Source organism: Hyalella azteca, unplaced genomic scaffold (genome assembly GCF_000764305.2).
Source record: "Hyalella azteca isolate HAZT.00-mixed unplaced genomic scaffold, Hazt_2.0.2 contig6663, whole genome shotgun sequence".
NCBI classification, from domain to species: Eukaryota; Metazoa; Arthropoda; class Malacostraca; order Amphipoda; family Hyalellidae; genus Hyalella; species Hyalella azteca.
In genome coordinates this window covers 284192-309710 of record NW_025936817.1, presented here as the reverse complement: position 1 = coordinate 309710, position 25519 = coordinate 284192, and the positions used below count along the sequence as shown (strand labels likewise).

The window sequence follows — 25519 nt, the reverse complement described above, 5'->3', positions numbered from 1 at the left end:
AACACAGCTGTACAACACAGTAAGCGCAGTAATTGACACAGCTGTGTAATGGAGTAAGCACCGTACATAACACAGCTGTACAACACAGTAAGCACTGTAATTGACACAGCTGTGTAATGGAGTAAGCACCGGCAGGACAGGCACGCGGCAGTCCTGCCTCTGAACAATGCAGGCTGTCACACAATATTAATGAGCCGCTGCCTCACAGCCTGCCGCGTTCTCGGCACCAGCGGATGCCCGTGTTCTCTGTTCGCCTTTCGTTATTTATCGTTCACTGTTCTCTGCTCACTGTTCGTCATTCACTGTTAGGTTTTCGTTTTTTATCGTTCACTGTTCGACTTTCGTTATTTATCGTTCACTGTTCGTCGTTCACAGTTTAGGCTTTCATTATTCAGCATGCACAGTTCGGATTCCATAATTCAGCTTTTAACGTTCAGTGTGAACCGTTAAGTTTTTATCAGTCAGCGTTTTCTGTTCAGCATATATTATTTATCGTTCACAATTCATTATTAATTATTTAGTGTTCACACTTCAGTTTTCAATATTCAACGTTCAACGTTCAGCTTTCATCATATAACCCCAACTGTTCAACGTTCACATTTAAGCTTTCACTATAAAGCATTTGCTGCTCAGCGTTCGCAATTAAGTTTTGAATATTCAGCGTTCCTAAAACGGAAAATAATAAGTAGAATTTTATTCGTTAGAGACCAGAAATTATGAATGCACATCAATTATTTACGAGATGAACGTATTTGTAACGATTAAAATAAATTAATTTTGAAGAAGCTAGCTCCATTTATACCTTTTTCATTTAACTGAAACGTCCACTACAGCTGGAAAACATTCAGAATATCAGATTAGTCCACCGGCTTCTATGCTATCTTTTCTAAGTTGTCAACCAACAAGAAGGAAAGCACTGAAACTTTGGTCGAAATGTTCGCGTTCACAAGAATTAACTTTTCACAAGAATTGTTCACAGGAATTAACTTTTCCTCGAAAATGTTTCTTTGTTACAAATTCCTATAATTTTACAACCAATTTTCAGCTATAAATGTCGTTTGTACAGAATCTAGTCAGGTTACTCACTGCTTCGGTGTGGATGGGGTGGGTGGCAAAGAGGAGGGCTGGGGAGAGAGCAGCTTGGGGGGAAAGCAGGCGGGTGAGAAGGCGAGTGTAGACCAGGCAGACCAGCGCGTGTAGCGCCACGTTGCCGAGGTGGAACCACGCAGAGGACAGACCCACTAGGGAGTGCGTCAGCCTGCAAAATCCAGGTTTTATAATTAATAAAAATCATGAATTATGACAAAAGCTGATTAATTATTAATGCGTATATATTGTGTCGTATTGCAATAAAAGTTAAGTAGAAGATTTTTAGGATTTAAAATTCAATCAAAAATCATCATTCATCTGAAAGCTGATACTAAAATGTGATTTATTAAGTATTAATAAAAATGTAGTCATTTGCTGTAAAAAACTTCTTGTCTTACATTAGCGCCATCCTTAACGTAATATATTGAATTATATTGTGGACGATTCCTCATGATACATTATTTAGACTTGGTCTTCCATGTGTTTTACACTCGCTTGCAACAAGGCGTTTGAATGAGTCACATCGACTTGTGAAACCCCGAATTTATCCCGAAAATACTGAGCACCGTGGCTCCGATGAGGCCGTCTGGGGAGACTTGAGTAATTACGTCCGGTCTTGGCAGAAATTGAGCATGTTCGTCCTTAACGAGGATTACGATTTAATCAAATTAATTCAGTCGAAGTCCTATCGCAGCCAAGAAATTATCTACTCACGTCAGAGCTCTTTATGGAAAATTTATATTTTGAAGCAGCTATAAGCCTTGCACCCATACGACAATTAATATTCTATATCGGATTGAAAACAAAATATCTCATGATTCACTAATAATCCCATTTAAATATAGCTCCGTAGTTACAATCTTGTTCCATAGAATAATTTTTGACTTTTTTTGGAGAAAGAACACTCCCAAATATTTCTAACTAATTTACTATTATGGGTTTCTAGTTTTTAGAGTCCGCTTGGGTGCAGATATGAATGATTTTGAGGGCTAACTCACACAGAAAAAAAGGAACGTCATATTCAACAAAAATTCAGTCATTCTCCTATAAAATTTAACATAAGTTTTCCGTTGGCTTGGATATGCTGCATATAAATCGGTACAAATTCATATAATAAAATCTAGGTTGAAAAATAGGGCGTCGGTACGCTGCTAATGATTTTTATTTGTGCACGATCATCTTAAGGAAAAGTTTTAGATTCAAAGTTACCAGTATCTGGATTCTCAGGCTCCGGTCCATCTGTAAATTCAACGTCATCTCTTGCAGGCTTTTCAAAAGAATATTTATTGGAATTAGTTTCAAATGATCCTTTGCTATACAAATATATACAAATCCTTTTCAAATGATCCGAGGATTTGTATAGCTGAAACATTTCAATTTAATTGTCTTTGGACAATAAAAAATATGTATATTTATACTGTCAATATCTGGAGAGATATTTTTGCGCATTTTATTGAAAACTAAAGCAAAAAAAAAACAAAGAATCCTGTTGTTATGATAACCAGAGATCTTATTGGCGGCAACGTCCGACACGCGCTCGGCACAGGGCATCTCAGGTCGGTCATTAAAACGACGCAGTGAGCATCAGCAGAGCATTAAGCGGTCATTGGTGAACGCCAGGCTCCGTAATTGACTTAATTAGCCACGTGAGAGACGCCCCTGATATAGTGAATAGTGTGCCTAGCTCCGCGTCTCATTATTAGGCCACGTGAGAGACGTCCCTGATATAGTGAATAGGTTATTCTAGAGTTGGACTCCGGAAAGTTTATATAAAGATATGGTAAATTTGTTGAATTTTATTTGCTTCTAGTTTTTTAATTTCTAGTGAACAGTTTGCCCAAAGCTGCGCCTCATCAGCCGAGTATTAAGCAATGTAGAAGAGCTGATAGAACTCAAGGCCTGAAATCCCCACTTTACGAAGCATGGCCCGAGGGAAGTTATGTAAGAAGTTGTAACCTGACATAATATACAAATTGCGGACATCGATGGCGGCGTGCTGAAAAACGATGAGGTTTTACTGCTCAAAAAGTTTTATTATAGTATGATTATAATATTAGCATTACGATCCCATATTTTTTGCAAGAACTCGCTACTCACATTCTGAGCAATGTTAAGTTGATTGCCGTGAATAAATCTATAATAAAAAATTCAATATCATAGGAAGAATTGTCTACAGCAAAGCTTGTTCACAAATACCGACAGAAGCTCACGTTAAGTTTCCAAGTAGAGTTTTGCGTTCAATCAATGGCATTGTAAAGAATTTTACTAGGCATACTTCTCTCGTATACATAAGGTTGGGACCTTTTAGGCAGGACCAGAGTTAATGAGCTCAGACAAAATTCATTTTGAACCAAACTTGACCGAGATTGTTCAGCAATTTGGTATGTTATCATTTACTTATGTTATTATGTTATGATCCTTTTTTACTTGTTAACCTTGGCTATTTTCTCTATATTGTTTATAATCTCGAATAACCTCGATTTGTATTCAAATTGTTCATTCTTTGTTTTCAGAAACCGTTACAATCTACAACGCGTTTTCATTCTCAACAATCCCCCGAACAAAGAGCCATATTCTTTACAGGCATGTACAAATAAAAATGTCCTGAAATTGTATCACTATTAACGGCCAAATATGTAGCCTATATGATACAGAATCGACCAATTTGGAATTGTTCGGCAGAAGTTCTTTCTTTATCCATGTTTGATTGAAGACCATAAAATGCTCTTTATTAAAATATATTATGTATGTCATCAGTATGATACAATAAACCATATTTTTTATATTCAAAGGTGAAAATAATTAGATAATTATTGACAAAGAGCATTTTCTGGTCCTTAAATCAAACATAATTATCATCTAACTATAAAATACTAAAATCATGTCAGATTGCAAGGCAATATTTAGCATTAATAAATTGTCACTTCTCGCACTGTTACTTTCTCGCGCGGCTGTGATGGCTAAATTTTACTCCTGTTAAATTATCTATAAAATAGTATTGATGATAACCAACGTGAGCTTTCTAATTAACCACAAAAACAATTTACTTATGATAGAGTATTTGTAATTTGACTCGCTATTGGAAAAATTTTAAATTTTAATGCTTCCAATAAAATATTAAGAAGGTAAAATATTACGAACAAAAAGTAAAGTGATGCGATCATTATGAGCTCGATCTTGTATTATCCAAATAAGCATTGAGCGCCGTAAAATTTAGTCGAGCACAAAATTATTAAGATTAAGCACAGAAAATGTATATTTTTGTCTGAACCATTGCGACGAATACAAAGTTTTTATACAAGATGAAGTAAATGAATTGAGTATTAAACAGTTTAAAGGAAATGGTCTAACAATTTTAACTAATGCTAGACGGTAGTGTTGTTTCGATGCTCTCTACTAAGTTCTCAATTTTCTCGTGACGTGCAATCGCTTCGTATTAACAATACACGAAGTCGGATGAATTACTTAAACATTCGTAGTATATACCGTAGATTTTCATTTAGGCTGCAGCATCGTGTGGAAAAGTAATTCGAAAAATTCATCTTCTCCGCATTTAATAAGCTCGCCCTCTGATTTATCATCGTCAAATAATAATTCGTTGCATTATACTGAATTTGCTTGGAAACTCAGAACAATTTGAAACTTACTCAAGTTATAAATGTGTAATTAAATTCTTCGGCCAAGTTTATGCGAGGAGCGAGATCCGTGCTACGAACAAGTGAAATCTTTCCCTTTCATCTATACGAGTTTCTCGATCGTGCGCGGCTAGCGAAATTGGCCATGAACGCTATCAGTGCGAATCATGCGATGCAGCGTCGACTTGACGATTGATTTTTAAACGAATTGGTTTATTCCGTGCAAAGTGAGACGGCTTGCGGCTAGGAATCTCAGTATATGATTGTATAGACTTGCCTTGACTACTGCAGCTTGAAATTTAGTAAGAAATTTGTTATACTTCTTAGTAATACTCCTTCCAGATCGTAGTTAACAATTAGTAAAGTTTACTTCGGTGGGTTGAAATGCTTGTATAATACTAAAATAATCTTTTTGTTTTAGCTGTGCAAATGAAGTTTTAATATTGGAATATACCAGACGTGATGCAAGGCTGGCGAACATAGACATAATAGATGAGCACGTCTCATGTTCGACATGGCCGACGTCTGTGGGTTTTGTGTTCACATCGCCGACATCAGCAGAGTGCAAAAATATTGAATGTTAGCCTGGCGTTAGACTAAAAATATGTACAGTGATAGTTATTACTAATTAATCTTACCTGAACGTGAGAATTGTTAGAGGTCTGTAGGACTTGTGGGACAGAGGATGCGACAGCGGCTTGCCCCAGTAGTCGTTGAGAAAAACTTGGTAGAGAGGATTGGCTCCGGTGACGTCAGGATTTGAGGTAATGGCGCTGAGATCATCGTGAACGAACTCACCTGTGAGCCCATTAATGTACGGCAAGACGCTCACAAGCCACACGATCATATAAAGCCACGTTAGGTTTTGCTGGTTAGAGTCTCCGACATTTCTGCGGTCACAGTTTGACTGTGACGAATGCCGTGATCTTCTGTTAACCTCAACAATTGCATCGCCACTGCCACCGCAAATCGAGCAGCAGCAATGACAATTATTTCTTTGAATGTGTTTATCGGGAGACTTTCTACGACCCGTGTTTCTGATATGCATGCTACTTGCACATTCCCGAACAGAGTTGAACTTTGCGTGTCCATTATTATCAAAATGAGTTCTCCATTTCACTGCTATGCCGTCGGCAGGTGACATGTTCACAAGACTATCTGTTGTACATAAAATGGTATTATCACAGGCACGTGAGTTAAGTAACGACCTCGAGTCCAGGAGCATAGGCGGGACATCTTTCCTGTCCACGACACTGCTAAAAACTTCTTCACCCACAAAAGTTTTCTCTCTGAAAAGGCAGGCAAAAAGTTTTGTGTGCACAAACAAATCTTTCATGAAGTTTCATATGGAAGCAATTCAGCTACGCACAGCTCGATTTTCTGAAGGTTTTGAAAAAGTTTGACGTCACCAAGAAATGGATCTAACTCTGTTAAGATGAAAGTTTAATGATACAAAGTAGAGGTGATTGAAAATTACGTTTACAAATAAAGCAAAGCAGTACCTGACATTCAATATTTATTAGGTTCAACGCGTTACGCGCCATGAGTAACTTTTTAATTTTTATATTTGTATGTTAAAAGTGAGTAAGGAAGCTCCAAGAAATATATGGAAAATCTAAAGAATCGCATTTTTAAAAGCACACATGGTTTAGAGGACGTTGCAGTGTTGCACATGTCGTTTAGTAATTACCGTAGTATGTCCGATATTCCAAGCGCAATATGTCTGATATTACGAAAATATGAAAAATTTAGCGTCGTTCGGTAATTAGTTTAAATTGATCATAATTCCAAAATTTGCTGCATTCAGATTAGATACTTTTAATTGCAAAATGAAGCGTTAATCAGATATAAATTCTGAGAAATTTCATATAAAAAGTAAGAATCATCAACTAATTGATTCATTTTATATCTAGTCCCATTTGGCAAATAAAGTAAAGAGGAATAATACAGTGAAGTCAATAATGAGTTAAAAACATGACAACAATTATTAAACCTAGAGAAATGTTCACTTTCAAATCGAGTATTTTCAATGATTCTTCACTTAAAGTAACTCGCATCAAGGCTAAAACATATGATCTGACACAGAATTAGGTTCCCTTTATTGAATTTGTTTACTATTATTAAATTCATCAATCAAAACAGTTGAATTCCATTCACGCAATCTGTTCAACAGTCTTGTGCATGCTGTCATGATTTAATCTTCGCTTCAGCAAAAAAAAACGAACAATATTAGAAGCAAAATTAGTTGATGATTTTAACATTTTCCAATGCATTAAATATAACAAAGTTTGAAAATTCTGGATCATATTATATTTACATTTTATCTATCAGAGCATTAAAAGTAGAAACCATAATGACTATAGACAGTTTGAATTTTAAGGTAAAAGTCAAGCTTTTTTCATAATAGTCTCTAACAGCTTTACAGGTTAGGAGTTTCAACTGTCATGACACGAATCTATTTTCACGTACTTATCCTCGCCGACAAATTATAATTTGCGTCTCTGAAAACATCGCTCATACAACATCGCGCCGAAATTTTCGGTCAATTGCTTGTTTTGTGGAGCCGCGTTCAGAACCCGACCGCGTCGACCAGCTTTGCTTGTGAAAACTTTGCCATTAAAATCTTGTTTTTATTTCCTGACAGAATGCTTGTTGCCATGAGGTAGTGCTGGCGGTCATGAATGGAATCGATGACTTTTTTAATGACTTTCATGTCAATCATGCTGCGTGGAAATGAGTTGAGTGGATCAGCGTTTCATGTAAACGAGCCGCTGAGCCGGTAGCCGTGAAGCCGCTGAGCCTGCTGCAGTGAAGCCTACGAGTCCGAAGCAGTGAAGCCGCTGGACCTGAAGCAGTGAAGCCGCTGAACCAAAAGCAGTGAAGCCGCTGAGCCTGAAGCGGAGAAGTCGCTGAGCCTGAAGCAGTGATGCTGTTGAGCCTGAAGCAGTAAAGTCACTAAGCCTGAAGCAATGAAGCCGCTAAACCTGAAACCACCAAGCCTTGCAGCAATGAAGCAACCGACCCTGAAGCAGTGAAGCCACTGAGCCTAAAGCAGTGATGCTGTTGAGCCTAAAGCAGTGAAGCCACCGAGCCTGAAGCAGTGAAGCCACCGAGCTTGAAGCAGTGAAGCCACCGAGCCTGAAGCGGTGAAGCTACCGAGCCTGAAGCAGTGAAGCCACCGAGCTTGAAGCAGTGAAGCCCTGTCTCTTATACACATCTAGATGTGTATAGCGATACGAGTCATCGGCCTGCCACCCCGCGATACGAGTCATCGGCCTGCCACTTCGCGATACGAGTCATTGGCCTGCCACCCCCGATACGAGCTATCGGCCTGCCACCTCGCGATACTATCTCATCTTCGTGGCGTCTTTCCACTCAACAGACGCTTTTTAATTTGAGGCGTGGAAGCGCTGTTGAAAAATCAACAGCGCATCTAAAGGCAGGTGCGTGGTTAGCAATCAAGAAAGAAAGAGATGCGTAGTATGTTATAGTAATCTAAAAATTAGTATCCAAAGTTTAGAAGTTCTTCGAAACTTTTTATCTTTATCTTCGACCATCGTCACGATGGCGTACGATGGAGTACGGCGACTGCACAGAACTGGGTTGTTTAATTACATTTAATTTAACCCATTTGTAGATCACCACATCAGCTGCTACCGATTTCTGCAACGAAAAAACCCAAGTGACACATGAAAAACTCATGCCTTCGAATATTTTCGAAATTATGCATCGTGAATATCTATAACATGAATGACCAAAAATGTGCTTAATTTGTTAGAAGAAATGATTTCTCTCAAACATCACCCGATGTCGCATGTTTTGCAGATGTGTACAAAACATTTAGGACTGCATTTCTGAAGCACACTATCAATAGACGAGCAGTTCACTCAGAAAAAGGAGACGGTCATTGTCCAAATATTGATGCATCCGTGGAAAAAGCTGTCAGGATGGGTTATCGCCTTAAGTTTTATGTTCAGACGCTTCATCAACAAATACCAAGGCTGTCTTTGATTACATATTCCGGCTATCGACCCGTGAATGGAGAGGCTGATTAATTGAGTGAATTTCATTATCCCATGCAATAAATCATTGAATAGGTAAGGGTTCAAACTACGTATGGAAATGGCGACCTTTTAACCCCCAATGATCGGACCCGATTGTTTTTTTACGGTATTGATCCTAATTTCTACAAATTATTCAGGTAGGAATAACATTATTGCAACCTGGAAAATATTTCTATGTGAGGCATCAAATATTGAGTGAAATCAGTTTTCCCTGAATTATTTTGTATAGTCTGTTAGACGTCCATTGATATTCACAGCAAACGCACATCACTAATTTTTAAAAAATATTATAATATTAAGAGCAGTATTACTTTTAATGAAGTTTTCTCATCATCTTCGGTGAATGAATAATAATTCAAAATTAGTAAGCTCGATAGCTAGCGATAAGTAAGCTCGAAAAATAAGAAATGGAAATGAAAAAATTACGATTTAGAGAATACAACGAGAAATTTGTCCAAGTCTGTAATGAATCGAACTTATTCTGAATTTAGATTGAAACTCATAGTGCTATTTTACATAGTTCATCGGATCAGTGATACTACATTATCACGGGAACTCAAATATAGTATTTCGGCCATTTCTTAATATCTAACCATTATTCAGTGCATTTCTAATAGATCCAGAAATGTAAACTTTCACTCTTAGTTTCCTTTACACAAAAATGTATGAAACCAAACACGCAATAGCCATGCCACAAGCCGCCGACATACAAACGACGCTTACTTAAAGAAAAGCCAGTTCCCAACAAAGGTTTTTTGCTGAGGCAATAAATCTTAAGAACATTTCTCATTTATCGCAGCCACCTTGCCACTATTTGTATTATTTTAGCAGCCTGGCACAGAGGAGCCTGAAATGATGAAGAAGCAGGGGAGCTGAGCAGAATAAAGTTCACTTCAGCAGGGTAGATGAGTAGAATGAGGCACAGGTGAGTAAGGGGATGAGTGGATTAAGGCACAGGTGAGAAGTTTGGGTCTAAAAGAAGAGCTCAAGTGTCGACACCCAGCACCGATTGCCTAGTTATGAAGGCACCCAAACACTGAGCAGGAAGTATAACAATAAGCAATAGACACCAACTATGGTTATAGGCACAAATAAATAAAAAGAGTGAGTGCTGAGTAAATAGCTGCTCGTAAATAGCTAAATAGCTGCATCGACGCTGCGCATTATGGAAGAAATCAGCAAAGTTGCTGAACGTGGAGGAAGAAATGAGCATCGGCGCCGAGCATGGGGGAAGAATAATGGGCATCGGCGCTGTGCAAGAAGGAAGAATTAGGCATCAGCGCTGAGCATGAGGGAAGAATTAAGCATCGGCGCTGAGCATGATGGGAGAAATGAGCATGGGCACTGAGCAGTGGGCCGCTCGTCAGGCTGTACGACAGTTCAGGGAACAATAATTTAGACGACATTACGCAGCGCCATGGCTGTCGCCGGCTGCTCATCATATGTCAGCACTTCTTTCCCAGCATTGAGTTCGCACCGCCCATCAGTTGCAAATTTAACGCATACTTTAGTTAATTTCCAGCATCTCTACTGCTATTATTCTACAAGTGTGCTGGCGTTATCTCATAGGATAAATGGTCAGCAATTATATCGAGCCGCTCGCTGAATCTCGCCAAATCACTCTGCAGTGTATTAACACTTTAACTTAAATATTATTCTTTTAATTTTCAGGTAATCGGAATGTTATCTATACCAGGGTTGCCACATGGCATGAAAAACTGCCAAGTCCGAGAACAAAAAAGGCCAATAAGGCCTATAACTCAATATATATTAAAGCATATTTGTAGGTTCCGTTGTAAAATTCCCTTTATTTTTTTCAATTTAATTACGAAGTACCCCTAGTAGGTTCCGGTGTAAAATTCCCTTTCTTTTTTTTTCAATTTAATGAGGAAGTAGGAAGTACCCCTATCCTAAATTTTTGCCGGCCAACGCAATTGACAAAAAACTAAATCGCGGAATATGTCCGGTAAAAAACGTCTGGCAACCCTGATCAGTACGTCTGCAGATAATTTTTCTGGCCACTCTCGCAACTTTATAGATATAATATTGTCTCATATCAGGTCACCGGCACGAAATTAGATCTAAAATCAATTCACGATATAATTTTTCTTATATGATAATACAAACATGTCATTGAGAGGCAGGAAAAGCATAACATTGAATATATCACTTTAACATGTATCTCTATTACCGCTTCAGTGAGCAACCAATTTAAATATATTTATTGTACGAATATACATCAAACTCGTGTTTTTCTTCAGCCCAGGATTTATTTAATAAAAGCGCACGAGAGCAGAAGTTCAGAAGGTCTCACGTTCTTTCAAAGAACTCTACGGTTTCATAACTTTTGACATGATCGTTAAATATTTGCCTTCAAACCGAATTTTTAGAAATTATTTTATTTGTATATGAGTTTTATATATATTCTTAGCAAACCCAATGTGAATTATTACTACTAATAAGCCTCAGTAATTTAAATCCCAAAGTTCGTTGATTCAAAACACATTACTGAAACATTTGTCATAGTTCACGCTGAGATGGCGACCGAGCTGCTCTCAAACACGCCTCCAAGATTTCACCTGAAGATCAATGGAAGGATTTTGTTTTTCTCGGGGGCTCCTCTAAAAGCATCGCCAGATAAAGGGATGATCTAAATGGAATTCCAGGGTGCGATCCATCGACCTAGAATGTTTTTTGTGCCGAGGTTCAATCCGGTGGCTTAGATGCACCAGGGATTGTGGTGGTTACTTTTAGCGATATTTTCCTATACTTAGGAATATGTTTAAATATTACTTAAATCTACAGAGGCATAATGTATTTTTATTTAAAATATTTTTGAGAACTGAGACTGCAGAATGTACTTTAATTAATTCAATCCTCACCTGTGAGATAAGAAGGGCTCTCAATCATAAGAACCACCGAGGGATGTACAAGAGAAATTCTATCAATTTAGGATTCACCCGGAGAAGGACAACTGACATTAAATTAATAAATTACTCACTTTGGGCTGTGGAGGGATAATATAATTAATGTATACTTACATTTCTATGTAAAGGGGCTTATGATAATAAAGTACCTCACCTGGGTATGTATAGGATCCTCTCAGCAAGGACAAAGCCCACCCTGAAGAAGATATTGGTTGCGGGCAAGAAGGGCAGCACCAGCAGCGCCAGACCCATGCGGGTTACCCGCCCGCCGTCATACCCGCCTACCTTCTTCGTATGTTGATTGCACAGGGAAAGGATACAGTTTAGTAAATGTAAGATAATCAAATATAATATTTAAATCAGCCTTCCATCAGACAAATATTTTCTTTCAGGGTTTAGAAATTAGGTATAAATGACGATTAGTGTAAATTGAAACGCTTGACTGGAATTGATAGATTGAGAAGGCAGCTTAAAGTTCATCGATGTTCACCGTTTTTCTTGACATTTGAATAATGATTCATCTTTGTTCACTTTGTATGACCGTCGTGAGCGCCTGTGCGCCCAACAATAATTAATTCCATCAATAACATGTTTGACATGCTCATTAATCATTCTATTGTGAGTAATGAAAATTAAAATGAAATAATGTTCTTTGCATTTGTTAACTTCAGTTACAGATAATGTGTCTCAGTTTCTGCTCAGCGATTTTCAAGTCCCATGGGACTAACGATGCTATTGTAGCTTAAAGGACTTTTAAGTCTATGCAGGTTCAACAAATTTTCACTCAACAGAATGTATGTAGTGAATAAAAAAATTAATGCTGTTGAACTAAAAAAATCAATGGTCTGTAGGTCTGATTAAAATAAATTCACCGAAATTCACAAAATTAATGCTCACCGAGGTCTGTAGAGCTCTGCAGACTATCATCGCTAAGGTGGTATAGAAAACCAAGGACGCGAGGTTCCTTGAGTCGGCAAAGGAGTTCACGAGTGGCACGGTGCCCATCTGCCAGTCATGACTTAACTGCCATGGGCACAGCAGCAGCCAGAAATTCAGGGCTGGCAGGTAGCAAAACGTTAGCACCCTGGGGGAAAATAGTGAAACAAGTCAGAGCTGGCAGGTAGCAAAATGTCAGCACTCTGAGGGAAAAGAGTTCAGGGCTGGCAGGTAACAAAATGTCAGCACCCTGGGGAAAACAGTAAAAGAGTTCAGAGGGTAGGTAGCAAAAGGTCCAGAACTCTAGGGGAAAATAGTCAAATAGTTCATTAAGGGACAAATTTTGCTCGGATCACAATCTCATGATGCCCAATACATGATGAAAAATGAGCATAAATCATGACCTGGTGGGGCATGAACATGATGCATCCCCTGGTGAGGAGAGACAATGGGGGCATGACATGGTGAGGCAAAAACATGAGGCACTAACATGAGGCATAACCTATCGATGCCTCACCTGGTGATGAGGTGGGGGCTGAAGGAGGCTGGGTTGTCCTGGTCGCTGAAGGCGGGCGAGCTTCCCCGCAGCATCCACAGTCGCAGCCCCAGCAGCACCCCAGCCTGCGACGCAGGACGCAACGTTAACGGCAAGCCACGACAGACGTCTGTTTTAATGTCAACCCACACCAGACGACGGCGTTGATATCAACCCACGCCAGAAAACCCACATCAAAATTCTGCAAAATGTCAACCCACGTCACAAAACCTACATCAGACGTCCGCGTTAACGTCAACCCACACCAGGTGCAGCGTCTGCGTTAACGTCAACCAACACATAATAGTATTTTCAACGCAAGCGTGAAGCGTTGCTTCAAATAGTGAACTTAGCCCGAACGGTTAAACGTTGTTTAGGTGGATAAATCAACCTACAATTTAATCTACGATCAAACCTAAACCGAACCTACGATTTAAATCAACCTACGGTTAAATCAACTTTCATGAAACGCGCCGAAATCTATGTTAATTTTACCCGCTAAACTTGAGACTTCTTACTCAACAATTTGCCTTTCACAGACGAGCTAATTCTCAGTATTTGAAGATATTTCATCAAGCCAATTTCAACACAACTTAACAAAATATAAACTATCTGCAATTTGTCATTTTGACCTGCGAGAGGACACCAGAGCTTTTCCTACCTAAGGACAAACCTACCTTTCCTTTGGAGCAAACAAGGGGGCTTTTAACGACCATGAAAAGTAATATGTAGATAAAAAAATATACATATTACAGGCAGAGGGCTCCGTTCACAGATGAAATAATACTACGGTTGATAATTAAGACCTTCGTTTTACGTGTTGTAAGCTCTATATTTAAACAGAATGAGATGAAGCCGCGCTGTGAAATACTCGAATGTTCCTGCACGAGATTTCTCTGTGAAAAATTCTCAAGTTACGACGCCATATAAAAGAAAAACTCGGAGCAGTAAATTTCGCGCTCGACATAATAACACACACGAAACGGCTGATAAAGAAATAGCGTAGGACGTTTGTAGACCATGCTGCGATATTTGCAGACCGTGTAGCGACGCCTACGGACTGTGTAGCGAAGCATGCAGCCTATTCAGCGAAGCATGAAAGCTATGTAACGACGTTTACAGATTATAACTGTAGCGAAGCATACAGACTATGCAGCGACATATGCGGACTATGTAGCGAAGCATGTAAACTATGTAGCGACGTTTGCAGACTATATATATGTAGCAAAGCATACAGACTATGTAGTAATGTTTGCAGACTTTATAAGTAGCAAAGCATTCAAACTATATGTAGCGACCTTTGCGACTATATTTGCAGCGAAGAAAACGGACTATGCAGCGACGTTTGGAGTCTATTATTGAAAATTTTGTAAATAATAGATGAACTGCTAACTAAACTATTTACAGAACGAGTTAATTCAACAGTTAAGGAACAGCGCAAAATTATGCTGTGTGCAATCTACGGCGAGCAAATTCTCCAAAGTTTTAAGATTTATGACCTAAAGGTCAAGCAAAAAAAATCTGTCCGGGTAAAATAATTCCGATTCAACGCATAACCTCGCAATCAAGAATAAATCATTTCACCTGACTTCCAAGTTTCTCGTCTAATCAGCATATTATAGCAGAATTTTTATCTAGCCTAACTCTCTCTATGGCCCGAGATGATATGCGCAATCTTGTACAGGCAATTTAACTCTTCGCTTTCTCACTCGACACCCACCTTTTTTATCAATAAGTACAGCCGCGCCTTTTTTATCAATAAGTACAGCCGCGCCTGTTTTATCAATAAGCATAGCCGCGCCTGTTTTATCAATAAGTACAGCCTGTCTCTTATACACATCTAGATGTGTATAAGAGACAGGTACAGCACAGCTCACCTGTACAGCAGACGCCAGTGCAGACAGCAGCACAGCTCACCTGTACAGCAGACGCCAGTGCAGACAGCAGCACAGCTCACCTGTACAGCAGACGCCAGTGCAGACAGCAGTCCCAGGCACAGCAGACCAGCAGGGCAGTAAGCGCGTGCTCTTTGCACAAAGTCCCCAGGAGGGACCAGACCCCAGCCCCCCGTAGCCCTCGCCACACAGACCCCTCAGACCGACCCCGCAGACCCCTGCGATAAATAACAAATTTACATTAAATTGTGAATCTTTACTCGGGCGAAGTCATCACTGTGATACCGAATAAGGCATTTGAGACAAGTAAATGACTGGCGTTCGAGTATCAATTTCTATAGTCTTTCTCGAGCAGTCCGATACAAGAATTAAAATTGCAACTCAATTCTTTATTTAACTTCAAATTTTGAATATTCTTTTAGGAATTACCGAGTTAAAGAAAATTATCATCTGAGATTAACTGTTAAAAATATAAATTATACATATGCGAAAAAATTGCTTCACCACCAGATGTACGTAGTGCGGAAATACTTGAATAAGTTTTTTTCATTCATTATTAACTTTTTGGAATTACGGCAATAAAGAAAATTAACGACTTCGGAATTTTCATATTGCCACAAGCAACATTGGCGAACATTGGATTTAATTTCCACTGGGACAATTAGTAATGTTTTCTTGCACTGACTTCTTTTTTAATTTCAACTACACTTACTTCTTGTGGAAATCGACCTTTTGCAATAACTGAATTACTTGCGACTAAAAACATATTACAAAAGTTCAATTCGATGTAAAAATCGGCCTAATGTAATAAATAAATTAATTGTGAATTACAATTAATTTAAATCTTATTTACCAACCTATTACAGTGAATCAGGTACTCATTATAAAAAAATACGCTGTAGCTGCGCATCGTTGTCCAGTAACACGGAAAAAAAATGGATGTATACTTTCCAAATATTGACACACGTTCTCACCCGCCACACGTGCAGCGAGCAGACTTAGCACAGACACGCCTTTTTACCGGGTCAAACTATCTCAGTCTGACCCACACAGAGGGAAGAAGTGCGTGGCCATTTGGACAAATTTTACTAATTTCTCTGAGTGGATATTGTGATGAACGCAGACGGTGTTGGCGGCTACGCTTGCTTCGCTTAAAGAGGATGCGTAGGTGCGGGGCAGGAGACGCGGTGGTCTTTTAATGAGGGATTATGATGGCCGTGACAAAACATATCAGTAGTGACGGTTGTTAGATCGTCAAATATCGATAAATAATCGATCGTTAGATCGATAAATAATCAGTAGAGAAATGGAGTTAATGGAAGGAAAAAATTGCCACGCGCTAGTGGAAATATTATTGCTATACTGGCGCACTCGTACATAACGCATATTTTGTTTAGTTGGAATAATTGCACTATTAGGTAAATACAATACATTGTTCAATCTAACAACTGAAACATAAAACTGGGTCGGCCTCAAACACATAAAACTAAAAGACATAAAACAAACATAAAACTGGGTCGGCAACATAAATAAAATTAAGAAGGCAATATGAAACATACTCATCATAAGCCAGCAGGGCCAGCAGCAGGCACAGCGCGGCCAGCAGATCTGCTCGCCCCACGATGCCGGTCACCTGATCAAAATATCAGCAAAGTGTCATAGCCAAGCCGGTAATTTCGCCAATAAAAAATAAGAATACATGTTCGATTCTTGAGTGTAAGCAATTTCATAATTTTGTGAAATTTTAAATCGGGCAAAAATAAATTAGTGGAGCTGAGTTTGACTGGGAACTTCGAAACGACCTGCACGTGGCAGTTTCCACTGGCGTCAGGTGTTACAATTGAACATGTTATTATTCATACTTGCCAACCATTAGTATTCATTATTATTCAGTCAAGCATTCGCGAACCTTTAGTGCGGAGCGAAAATCGGAAAATTAGAGCTAATGCCCTTTGGCTGCGATGGCCCCCTCAGCCTTCGTTCTTCCAAGTTTTCAATTTTCGCACCAAATTTGGTTTTGTACAACGAATCTCGTTCAGTTCGATACATTCGTAGAGTGAATAAAATTATGAATTGGAATTCATAATTGAGGTCCGCTTAACTTGGATGGAAATTATTAATAGCGGCGAGATAATTGACCATAAAAAATTATAATCAGCGAAGAACTCATCGCTGGGCGGCGAATCGCCATGCGACGGACGGACGTCGATCGCTGTACCAAGGATAATTATTTTTGTTTTTCAAGGATTATTTTTGATAGTGTTGTTCCCTTGCAAAATCAGCAGTCAAATTTTTAAACAAAAATTGAAAAACGTTCACAAAATCTAATATACGATTGTAGGAGAAACATAGCGACAAATCTGAAAAATAAATATTATTTGTGGTGTTGAGAAAAGCATGTTATTTCAATCGTGAAATAAGGTTGCTTCGTGTTTTTGATCGACTTCACTATTTCTAAAAAAAATATCACATAGTTTCGTAAAAATCAATGAGGTTAATCCTGAATTCGAAATTCTAAACAGTACCGTAATCCAGTCTTTAAATAAACACAGAATTATCGCTTACACGATTTGCTTTGACTTTCATAAAAAAGATCAGCAGCATTACTTTTCGATGAACGTTAATTAATGAACGTTATGCAATGAACTCTATATATGTACGTGATTGTGATTCTATTGACAAGTTATAACCTCAAGCCGGAATTCGGATATTCCTAATCTAGTATTCTTGGACCAAAACATATACGTGTGTTTTAAAAAACTTTGCAAACTATTTTAATTAGAATTTGAAATACAATCTAAATAAGTCATGACAACGATATCCGTTTGCCGAAACAAGGAATAATCGCTTGTGTAGAGAAGTGAGATATGATTGCTAATGGCCAGATTCAAACTAATTCACTGAAGGAATACCGTACTCAAATACCAGCTATTACCATGGGTAACGCAGTCATAATTAGTAAATCACTCTTCCTCATAACTCTGCGTCGAATGATCACGGTCTATTTCTTCCGATAAATTTCAGGTATATTTCTTCTGCGTCATAAATTTGTCATAAATTGTCCAGCAAAATTGAATGCATCTCAAAAGACACTAAATGTTTTAGTTCAAAATATGCCTTTTTAAAATTATGAAAATCATATTATATCATATATAATCTCAATTCTATTTTGATGAAAAATTATAGTAATTTTCGAACTGATTATTACGAGTAGATTGTCTCAGAAAAAACGCAATATGTCTTCTTCCAACACGTTTCTGCGATGATACGCTACGTATCGTTGCACAGAACGTGCCACGGTATTTTATGGTCGTCGCTCACCTTTAAACTGTTTTATTGAATTTCACTTTGTTGGAATTTCAAGACTAATCGGTCATTCCTGAGAGCAAGATTTCCCCGTTGTGTAAAATTAAGTGAAAATGTTCGTGGCATATCAACATGATTCAACAATATGACAAATGAATGTCATCAAATCAACTCATTTCAAAATTATGTTGCAAAAATAATTATTTGACACAATAAAACTGGCGACCAGCATGGAGAAATTAGGTTCCATGACCTTTCTTAAAATGTAGCTAAGAAGAAATGAGGCAAACACGAGTTTCTCTTGAGGCTTCCGTGACCGGAGACTCCAGTATTCATTGTCTATGACTAATGTAGTGACTAATGTAGTGACTAAATTAGAGCACAGTTCCGCGGTATAGCTTCCGTGATCTTATCATCGGTCATTTATTGCACGACCAGCGTTGGTGCCGATGCGATGAATATCACCGTCCGATAATCACTGCATTGATGAAAAAAGGCGACTTGCCACAAAATCTTCATTGTACAAATTTGCATTCAAGACAAATCTAAATTACCTGCAGGTGTAATTCCTGTATGTGAAACAATGTCAAGTCACTTGGTTATATCTTTTTACAAGCAGCCGTAGCACATCTTCCTTGATTCCGTGTATAATTAAGGCGAGTATCAAGAGGATGGTATTTCCTGCGACTTTTGTTGCTCAATACTGGGTCCATCGTGATAATGGCAGCTGTGGGTAACGGCACTTATTCATCTGGGATATTCAGGCCCAATTCCTACAAAAATTATTATTGGCTGAGCGACATGATCTGAATTACTTGCTTCCAATACTACCTGACTTTTACTGCTTATTTTTCATCATAGTCTCACTGTAGATTGACGTTCATCATCGAGTGTGTACTATTAATAATTTAATGTTTTATGTTCCTTCGATCTTTGCATGTCAAGAAATTATACATAAAAAGTCTGCCCAATATTTTTATTTCGTAAGCCATCAGTAGGACATTTTACTCTGATGGAACACTACCTTATTATTGAGTGGGTTCTGGAGTCATGACAGCAAAACCTATTTCTCTAAACCCACAAAGAATATTACTCCTGGATAAGTTCTTAATTATGTTGCATCATATATATCCATATGCGTGACACTCAAGCCTCATTTCGATATTGTAAATCCATTTCCTGTCGTATCTCAAGTTTTTTTTCATCACCTTGATGCTGATACGCTAGCTAGGTAACAGTTCATAGAGTAATTCATAATAAGCAAATAACTTCATAAATATCTGGTCGCTTATCGTTATCAGTACACCGATGATCTATTCTCTTAATATCTGTACTGTACTACGAAATTTCATTCAGTAAAATTCATCTTCATTTCTTATCATTTATTCAATAAAATTGTAAAATTTCAGAACGTAGGCAGCCAGTCTATAACAATTATTTTCAAACTTATGTAAACTTTAGAAAAAATATTCAATCTAAAACGAACAAAATTATTCAGCAGAAGTTCCGGCAAGGAGAATGAACAAAGTCAGGCATTCATGAAAATTAACTATGAAAGCGACCAAGTAATTATGCTGTTGAGAAAAGACTGGTAATGTCATAACTCGATTCTCTCACAGTTCCTAGACGAACAAAATTTTAAATAACACATCAGAAGTAAAGGGAACTGACTTTTCTTCAATACTAAGTTTACCAATTTAACTCTCATAAGTAAGAAGTCTTCAGATTGTTAAATACTAAGTATTTTCTTATTAATTTATTTACAAAATCATTTAAAGTGTGGTTGACGTCTCGCCTATCATCATATAATCTTTAGATAATTATTTGAATACACGATGGCCAAAAATTAACGTTAATTAATATTGAATAATGTTAAGTGAATTATGCACTGGTTTAGATTTCAAGGCTCAGATATCTCTGAATTTTGTATAAAATACAAATAAATTTTGCTTCTGCTTTCATTTAGTTACTCTGAAAATTTTACCCTTAAAAATCTGACATTCTGGGCTCATTGATCTCTTTTACGTCATTCAATCATGCACCTGCGTTCTGGATAAGCCTTGCTGAGCAAATATTCAAGAATTCCCTGCCAAAACAGCGAACAAAAAGTTCAAGTACAAAGCCTTACTGAATATTAGAACTTCATCGACCTGATGTATGGAAGCCGCGCATTGCTACGGGCACGTAAGAGACGGAGCAATGTAATGTATATACCGTAAAAAACGGGGCTGTGTAATGGAATATGCACCGTACCTATCACAGCTGTGTAGTAAAGCACGCACCATACTTAACACAGCATTTTAGTACAGTAGGTACCGTACCTAACACAGCTGTGTACTACAATAAGCAACGTACCTAATACAGCTGCGTAGTAGAGTAAAGCACCTTACATAACACAGCTGTATAACACAGTAAGCACCTTAATTGACACAGCTGTATAACACAGTAGGCACCGTACATAACACAGCTGTATAACACAGTATGCACCGTAATTGACACAGCTGTATAACACAGTAAGCACCGTACATAACACAGCTGTATAACACAGTAAGCGCAGTAATTGACACAGCTGTATAACACAGTAAGCACCGTACATAACACAGCTGTATAACACAGTAAGCGCAGTAATTGACACAGCTGTATAACACAGTAAGCACCGTACATAACACAGCTGTATAACACAGTAAGCGCAGTAATTGACACAGCTGTATAACACAGTAAGCACCGTACATAACACAGCTGTATAACACAGTAAGCGCAGTAATTGACACAGCTGTATAACACAGTAAGCACCGTACATAACACAGCTGTATAACACAGTAAGCGCAGTAATTGACACAGCTGTATAACACAGTAAGCACCGTACATAACACAGCTGTATAACACAGTAAGCGCAGTAATTGACACAGCTGTATAACACAGTAAGCACCGTACATAACACAGCTGTATAACACAGTAAGCGCAGTAATTGACACAGCTGTATAACACAGTAAGCACCGTACATAACACAGCTGTATAACACAGTAAGCGCAGTAATTGACACAGCTGTATAACACAGTAAGCACCGTACATAACACAGCTGTATAACACAGTAAGCGCAGTAATTGACACAGCTGTATAACACAGTAAGCACCGTACATAACACAGCTGTATAACACAGTAAGCGCAGTAATTGACACAGCTGTATAACACAGTAAGCACCGTACATAACACAGCTGTATAACACAGTAAGCGCAGTAATTGACACAGCTGTATAACACAGTAAGCACCGTACATAACACAGCTGTATAACACAGTAAGCGCAGTAATTGACACAGCTGTATAACACAGTAAGCACCGTACATAACACAGCTGTATAACACAGTAAGCGCAGTAATTGACACAGCTGTATAACACAGTAAGCACCGTACATAACACAGCTGTATAACACAGTAAGCGCAGTAATTGACACAGCTGTATAACACAGTAAGCACCGTACATAACACAGCTGTATAACACAGTAAGCGCAGTAATTGACACAGCTGTATAACACAGTAAGCACCGTACATAACACAGCTGTATAACACAGTAAGCGCAGTAATTGACACAGCTGTATAACACAGTAAGCACCNTTATCAATAAGTACAGCCGCGCCTGTTTTATCAATAAGCACAGCCGCGCCTGTTTTATCAATAAGTACAGCCGCGCCTGTTTTATCAATAAGTAAGTCCCCTTGAGCGTCTCTATGTTTGATCCAAGTCTTATTGGCATGAAAAATAGGTACAGTATTTGCTTGTTTACATTCGATCTCACGCAAGCCCTGCAGCGTGCACAGAAGGTCGACATATCTAGCATGAATAAATCCTTCATTATAAGTAAATAGAAAAATTCTATAATCATATAAATACAAAGAAATCTTATAAAGGTGAAACATAGTTTAAGCGGATCCAATAAAATATAAATTAGTCCACAATAATCATTAAAATTAAAATTTTCATCTCATTACTGATTATAATAAAAAACCAGCGGTTTGATGTAAGTCAAATGCAATCAAGTAAAGTGCTTTAATAAGCATATGCTTTTTTTATTTAAAATATTCATATTAATGATACTCTCATATTATTCATGCAGAAAACCATTCTGACAAGCGGATAAAATAATCCAGAGCTCAATTAATGTTCTGAGGAAATATTGCAATTTTTTATTGCATGACATCCGATTAACTTGCACGAAAAACTACAAACAGAGCTACTCTCTACACCGAGGATATATACTATCAAACACTTGACTTCGATCAAAATCATTCTTAAATGAATAATAAATTGAGCAACCGGCATGGGTAATTTATATTTAAATACATTTTGTTAACTTTTTGACGCATGAAAAACTGCATATTTGATACTTGGATACATTTTATGTATGTGGTCAGTTATATAGGAATGCTCCTATATGGCTTTAAAAAGAACATATATTAAATCGAATGCCCTACATACGACGGATTATTACAATCATCTGAAGAATCTTACTTTTTTATTTATCGACTCAAATTTAGAATTAACATATTATTATCATTTAGGAAGAAGTTTTCGATCATCAGCCAAGTAAATAAAGGTGAGTTTGCTGACATACTTGCATACTTAACAATGGCCAACAAACAAATTTGTTATTAGAATAGCATCATGTATAAGTAGTTACTTACCTGCTAATATAGGAAATTATTATACAGATTTCCCTCATAATTATATTCATTTTAATACGATAATGAATTGAGAAACGTACCGTCAGAAGCAGCGACAGCAGACGCTTAGACAGCTGTTGCAGGGCCGAGGTGCAGTTAGAGGCCGGAGAATGTAAGCAGTTGCTGCTGGACTCACAACACACGCAGTTCCCTGCCATGTTATTGGAGATGCACGCGGGATTCACCATGGATGAACATCCGTTCGACGGTGGATTAAATTTGTGCGTGCATCCGTTACTGGGCGTGGAGTTTACTGGATAAATTCTATGATTAGCGCATTCCGGAGAGCTGGAACTGCCGATACACGCGAGGCGCCAGGAGGTAGAAAAATAACTGTGGAAGAGACGGAAAAAGTTTTCACATTATCTTTACGCATTAGGTAGAAGCTTTATCATATACCGCATTATGTAAGCATTAGGAAAACATAGTTTCTAAGTAAAAGCATACTCTTCACTATTAATAGTCTACCTCAATGCTCAATGAATTGATAACTATCAGTATTGCATTTAATCAATAGTTTCAGAGGCTGAACGGAAAAATGCGAGAAGAAGCAAGCACAGAGAAACTCTAATTCTCTACCGACTGTACAGACGGCAATCACAGGCACAGCTTACCTGTGCAGCAGACGCCAGTGCAGACAACAGCACAGCTCACCTGTGCAGCAGACGCCAGTGCAGACATGCCACCGAGCTTGAAGCAGTGAAGCCACCGAGCCTGAAGCGGTGAAGCCACCGAGCCTGAAGCAGTGAAGCCACCGAGCTTGAAGCAGTGAAGCCGCTGAGCCTAAAGCAGTGATGCTGTTGAGCCTAAAGCAGTGAAGCCACCGAGCCTGAAGCAGTGAAGACACTGAGCCTGAAGCAGTGACTTCAGAGCAAAAAACAAGGTCGCTTTCCCTCGTTATCGGTCGGCGGCGGGAGCCAAGCTCTCGAGTTTCCGGGCCTGAAAAGACGCGAAAAGAACGTGACATGAGAAAAGTATCCTTGGATTTAACAATCGATTTCAAGTAAAAACAGACTTGAACAGCACAGATCGTTAGCGGATGGCATAGCCTCACTGTCAGGTTCTTCAAATGTCTACAAATTGTTGGCATTTGGCTTCCATTGTCTGAAATTATTGGGTTCCATGACTAAAATCCGTCAAACAGTGAAACTCGTTGCACTCTGAATATTCAGAGTGTACGAGAGCAAATGTTGAGTATAATTTCATGACAGATTTTCCGCATGTGCATGAAAATGGACCTGTTCCATTGCAAAACAGTTTTAATTCCTTCTTCTAAGCAAAACGAAGGCTCAGAAGGCGATCCAAAACAAAAGAAATTGAGCGATTTGAATACTCTTGCAGGAAATACGTCGTTCCCCATAAGCATTGAAAATTTAAAAAATGAGCTTTTAAATGCATTCATATTTTTTATTTTAACGATTTTCGAAAGTAAATCTGGACATTTTCTGCCCATTAAATTATAATTGAATTCATAAAAATAGTAATACTAGTTAGTATTAAAATTAGATATTAAGTAATATTCGGAAGTAATACTAGTTAGTACTAATATTAATATCGTAATTCGACGCCGGCAAACTCGATAAAATATCTGAGTCAAATATGATGCTAAGTAACGTCCTGGTGAACGTTCCAGTTTGTGATTCTTGGTCATTACTTTCTATCAAAAAATAGCGTTTTTTCTGCAACTGTAATATCTGACATGATAATTTATTCGATTCTCGCATATTTATTTCCGATTTGTCAAATTTCGCATATATGCATATCAAAAATTGGTACGAAAATTTTGCTGTTATGAAAATAAAATGATTCCGAAATTTTTGCATACGCCGAAAAAAATCATTTTTCGTGTCTATTATAATAGATTTACAAATGTCAACCCCTTAAACCTGTGAATAGTCCTATGAAAATATGGTCCTCATTTTTCATCGAAAACCTAATCTTTTGAATCGCAATTAATGATCTGTGTAACTTAGGCACATCATTATAAAAATATAACTCAGTACTAACTGCAGTGAGTGGCAGATAGCGCATTTTCTCGCCGACGAAAACGTGAAGTCACGGACGGACAGACAGACAGACGGACGGACATGAGCACAATAGCGTCTTTTTTTCCATAAATGAGAAAATGCGCTAAACACTCTTTCCTTGTAACAATTTCAAAATATTCTTTGTCATCTCTAAGTTATTCTCATTAAAATTTAGAACTCAATTAAAGGAGTCATTTTTGATTAGACAAAGACTATGTGCCGTGATTTGGCATGGCTCATTTCAGTCACCGCTCTCTTCATTACTGTCAGGAGACCTGGCGCTCGCCTGATGAATAATTCACAGAGTGCTCAGGAAATTAGGCTCTAGGCACGGCAACGGCCTCGGAGCCGAGCAAAGGAGCCGTACTGGAGTATTATGCGCGTCTAG

The 25519-nt window shown here is 38.2% G+C and overlaps 2 protein-coding genes across 2 annotated transcripts; both read right to left on the bottom strand.

The window, feature by feature from the left end:
- Positions 1-1086: 1086 nt before the first annotated feature.
- Positions 1087-6451, bottom strand: LOC108674396 (protein O-mannosyl-transferase TMTC1; the record flags this gene model as incomplete). The annotated part of the gene is made up of 2 exons (XM_018162335.2): positions 5363-6451; positions 1087-1258 (listed from the first exon to the last, which is right to left on the bottom strand). Coding segments are annotated over exons 1-2 (870 nt in total), but the record flags the coding sequence as incomplete, so codon positions are not given.
- Positions 6452-11666: 5215 nt separating this feature from the next.
- LOC108674395 (protein O-mannosyl-transferase TMTC1) lies at positions 11667-23434 on the bottom strand. Its single transcript, XM_018162334.2, has 5 exons — positions 23146-23434; positions 13169-13272; positions 12613-12799; positions 11870-12003; positions 11667-11670 (listed from the first exon to the last, which is right to left on the bottom strand). Exons 1-5 carry the CDS (start codon positions 23290-23292, stop codon positions 11667-11669), a joined length of 576 nt encoding a protein of 191 aa, XP_018017823.2. The 5' UTR covers positions 23293-23434.
- Positions 23435-25519: the final 2085 nt, after the last annotated feature.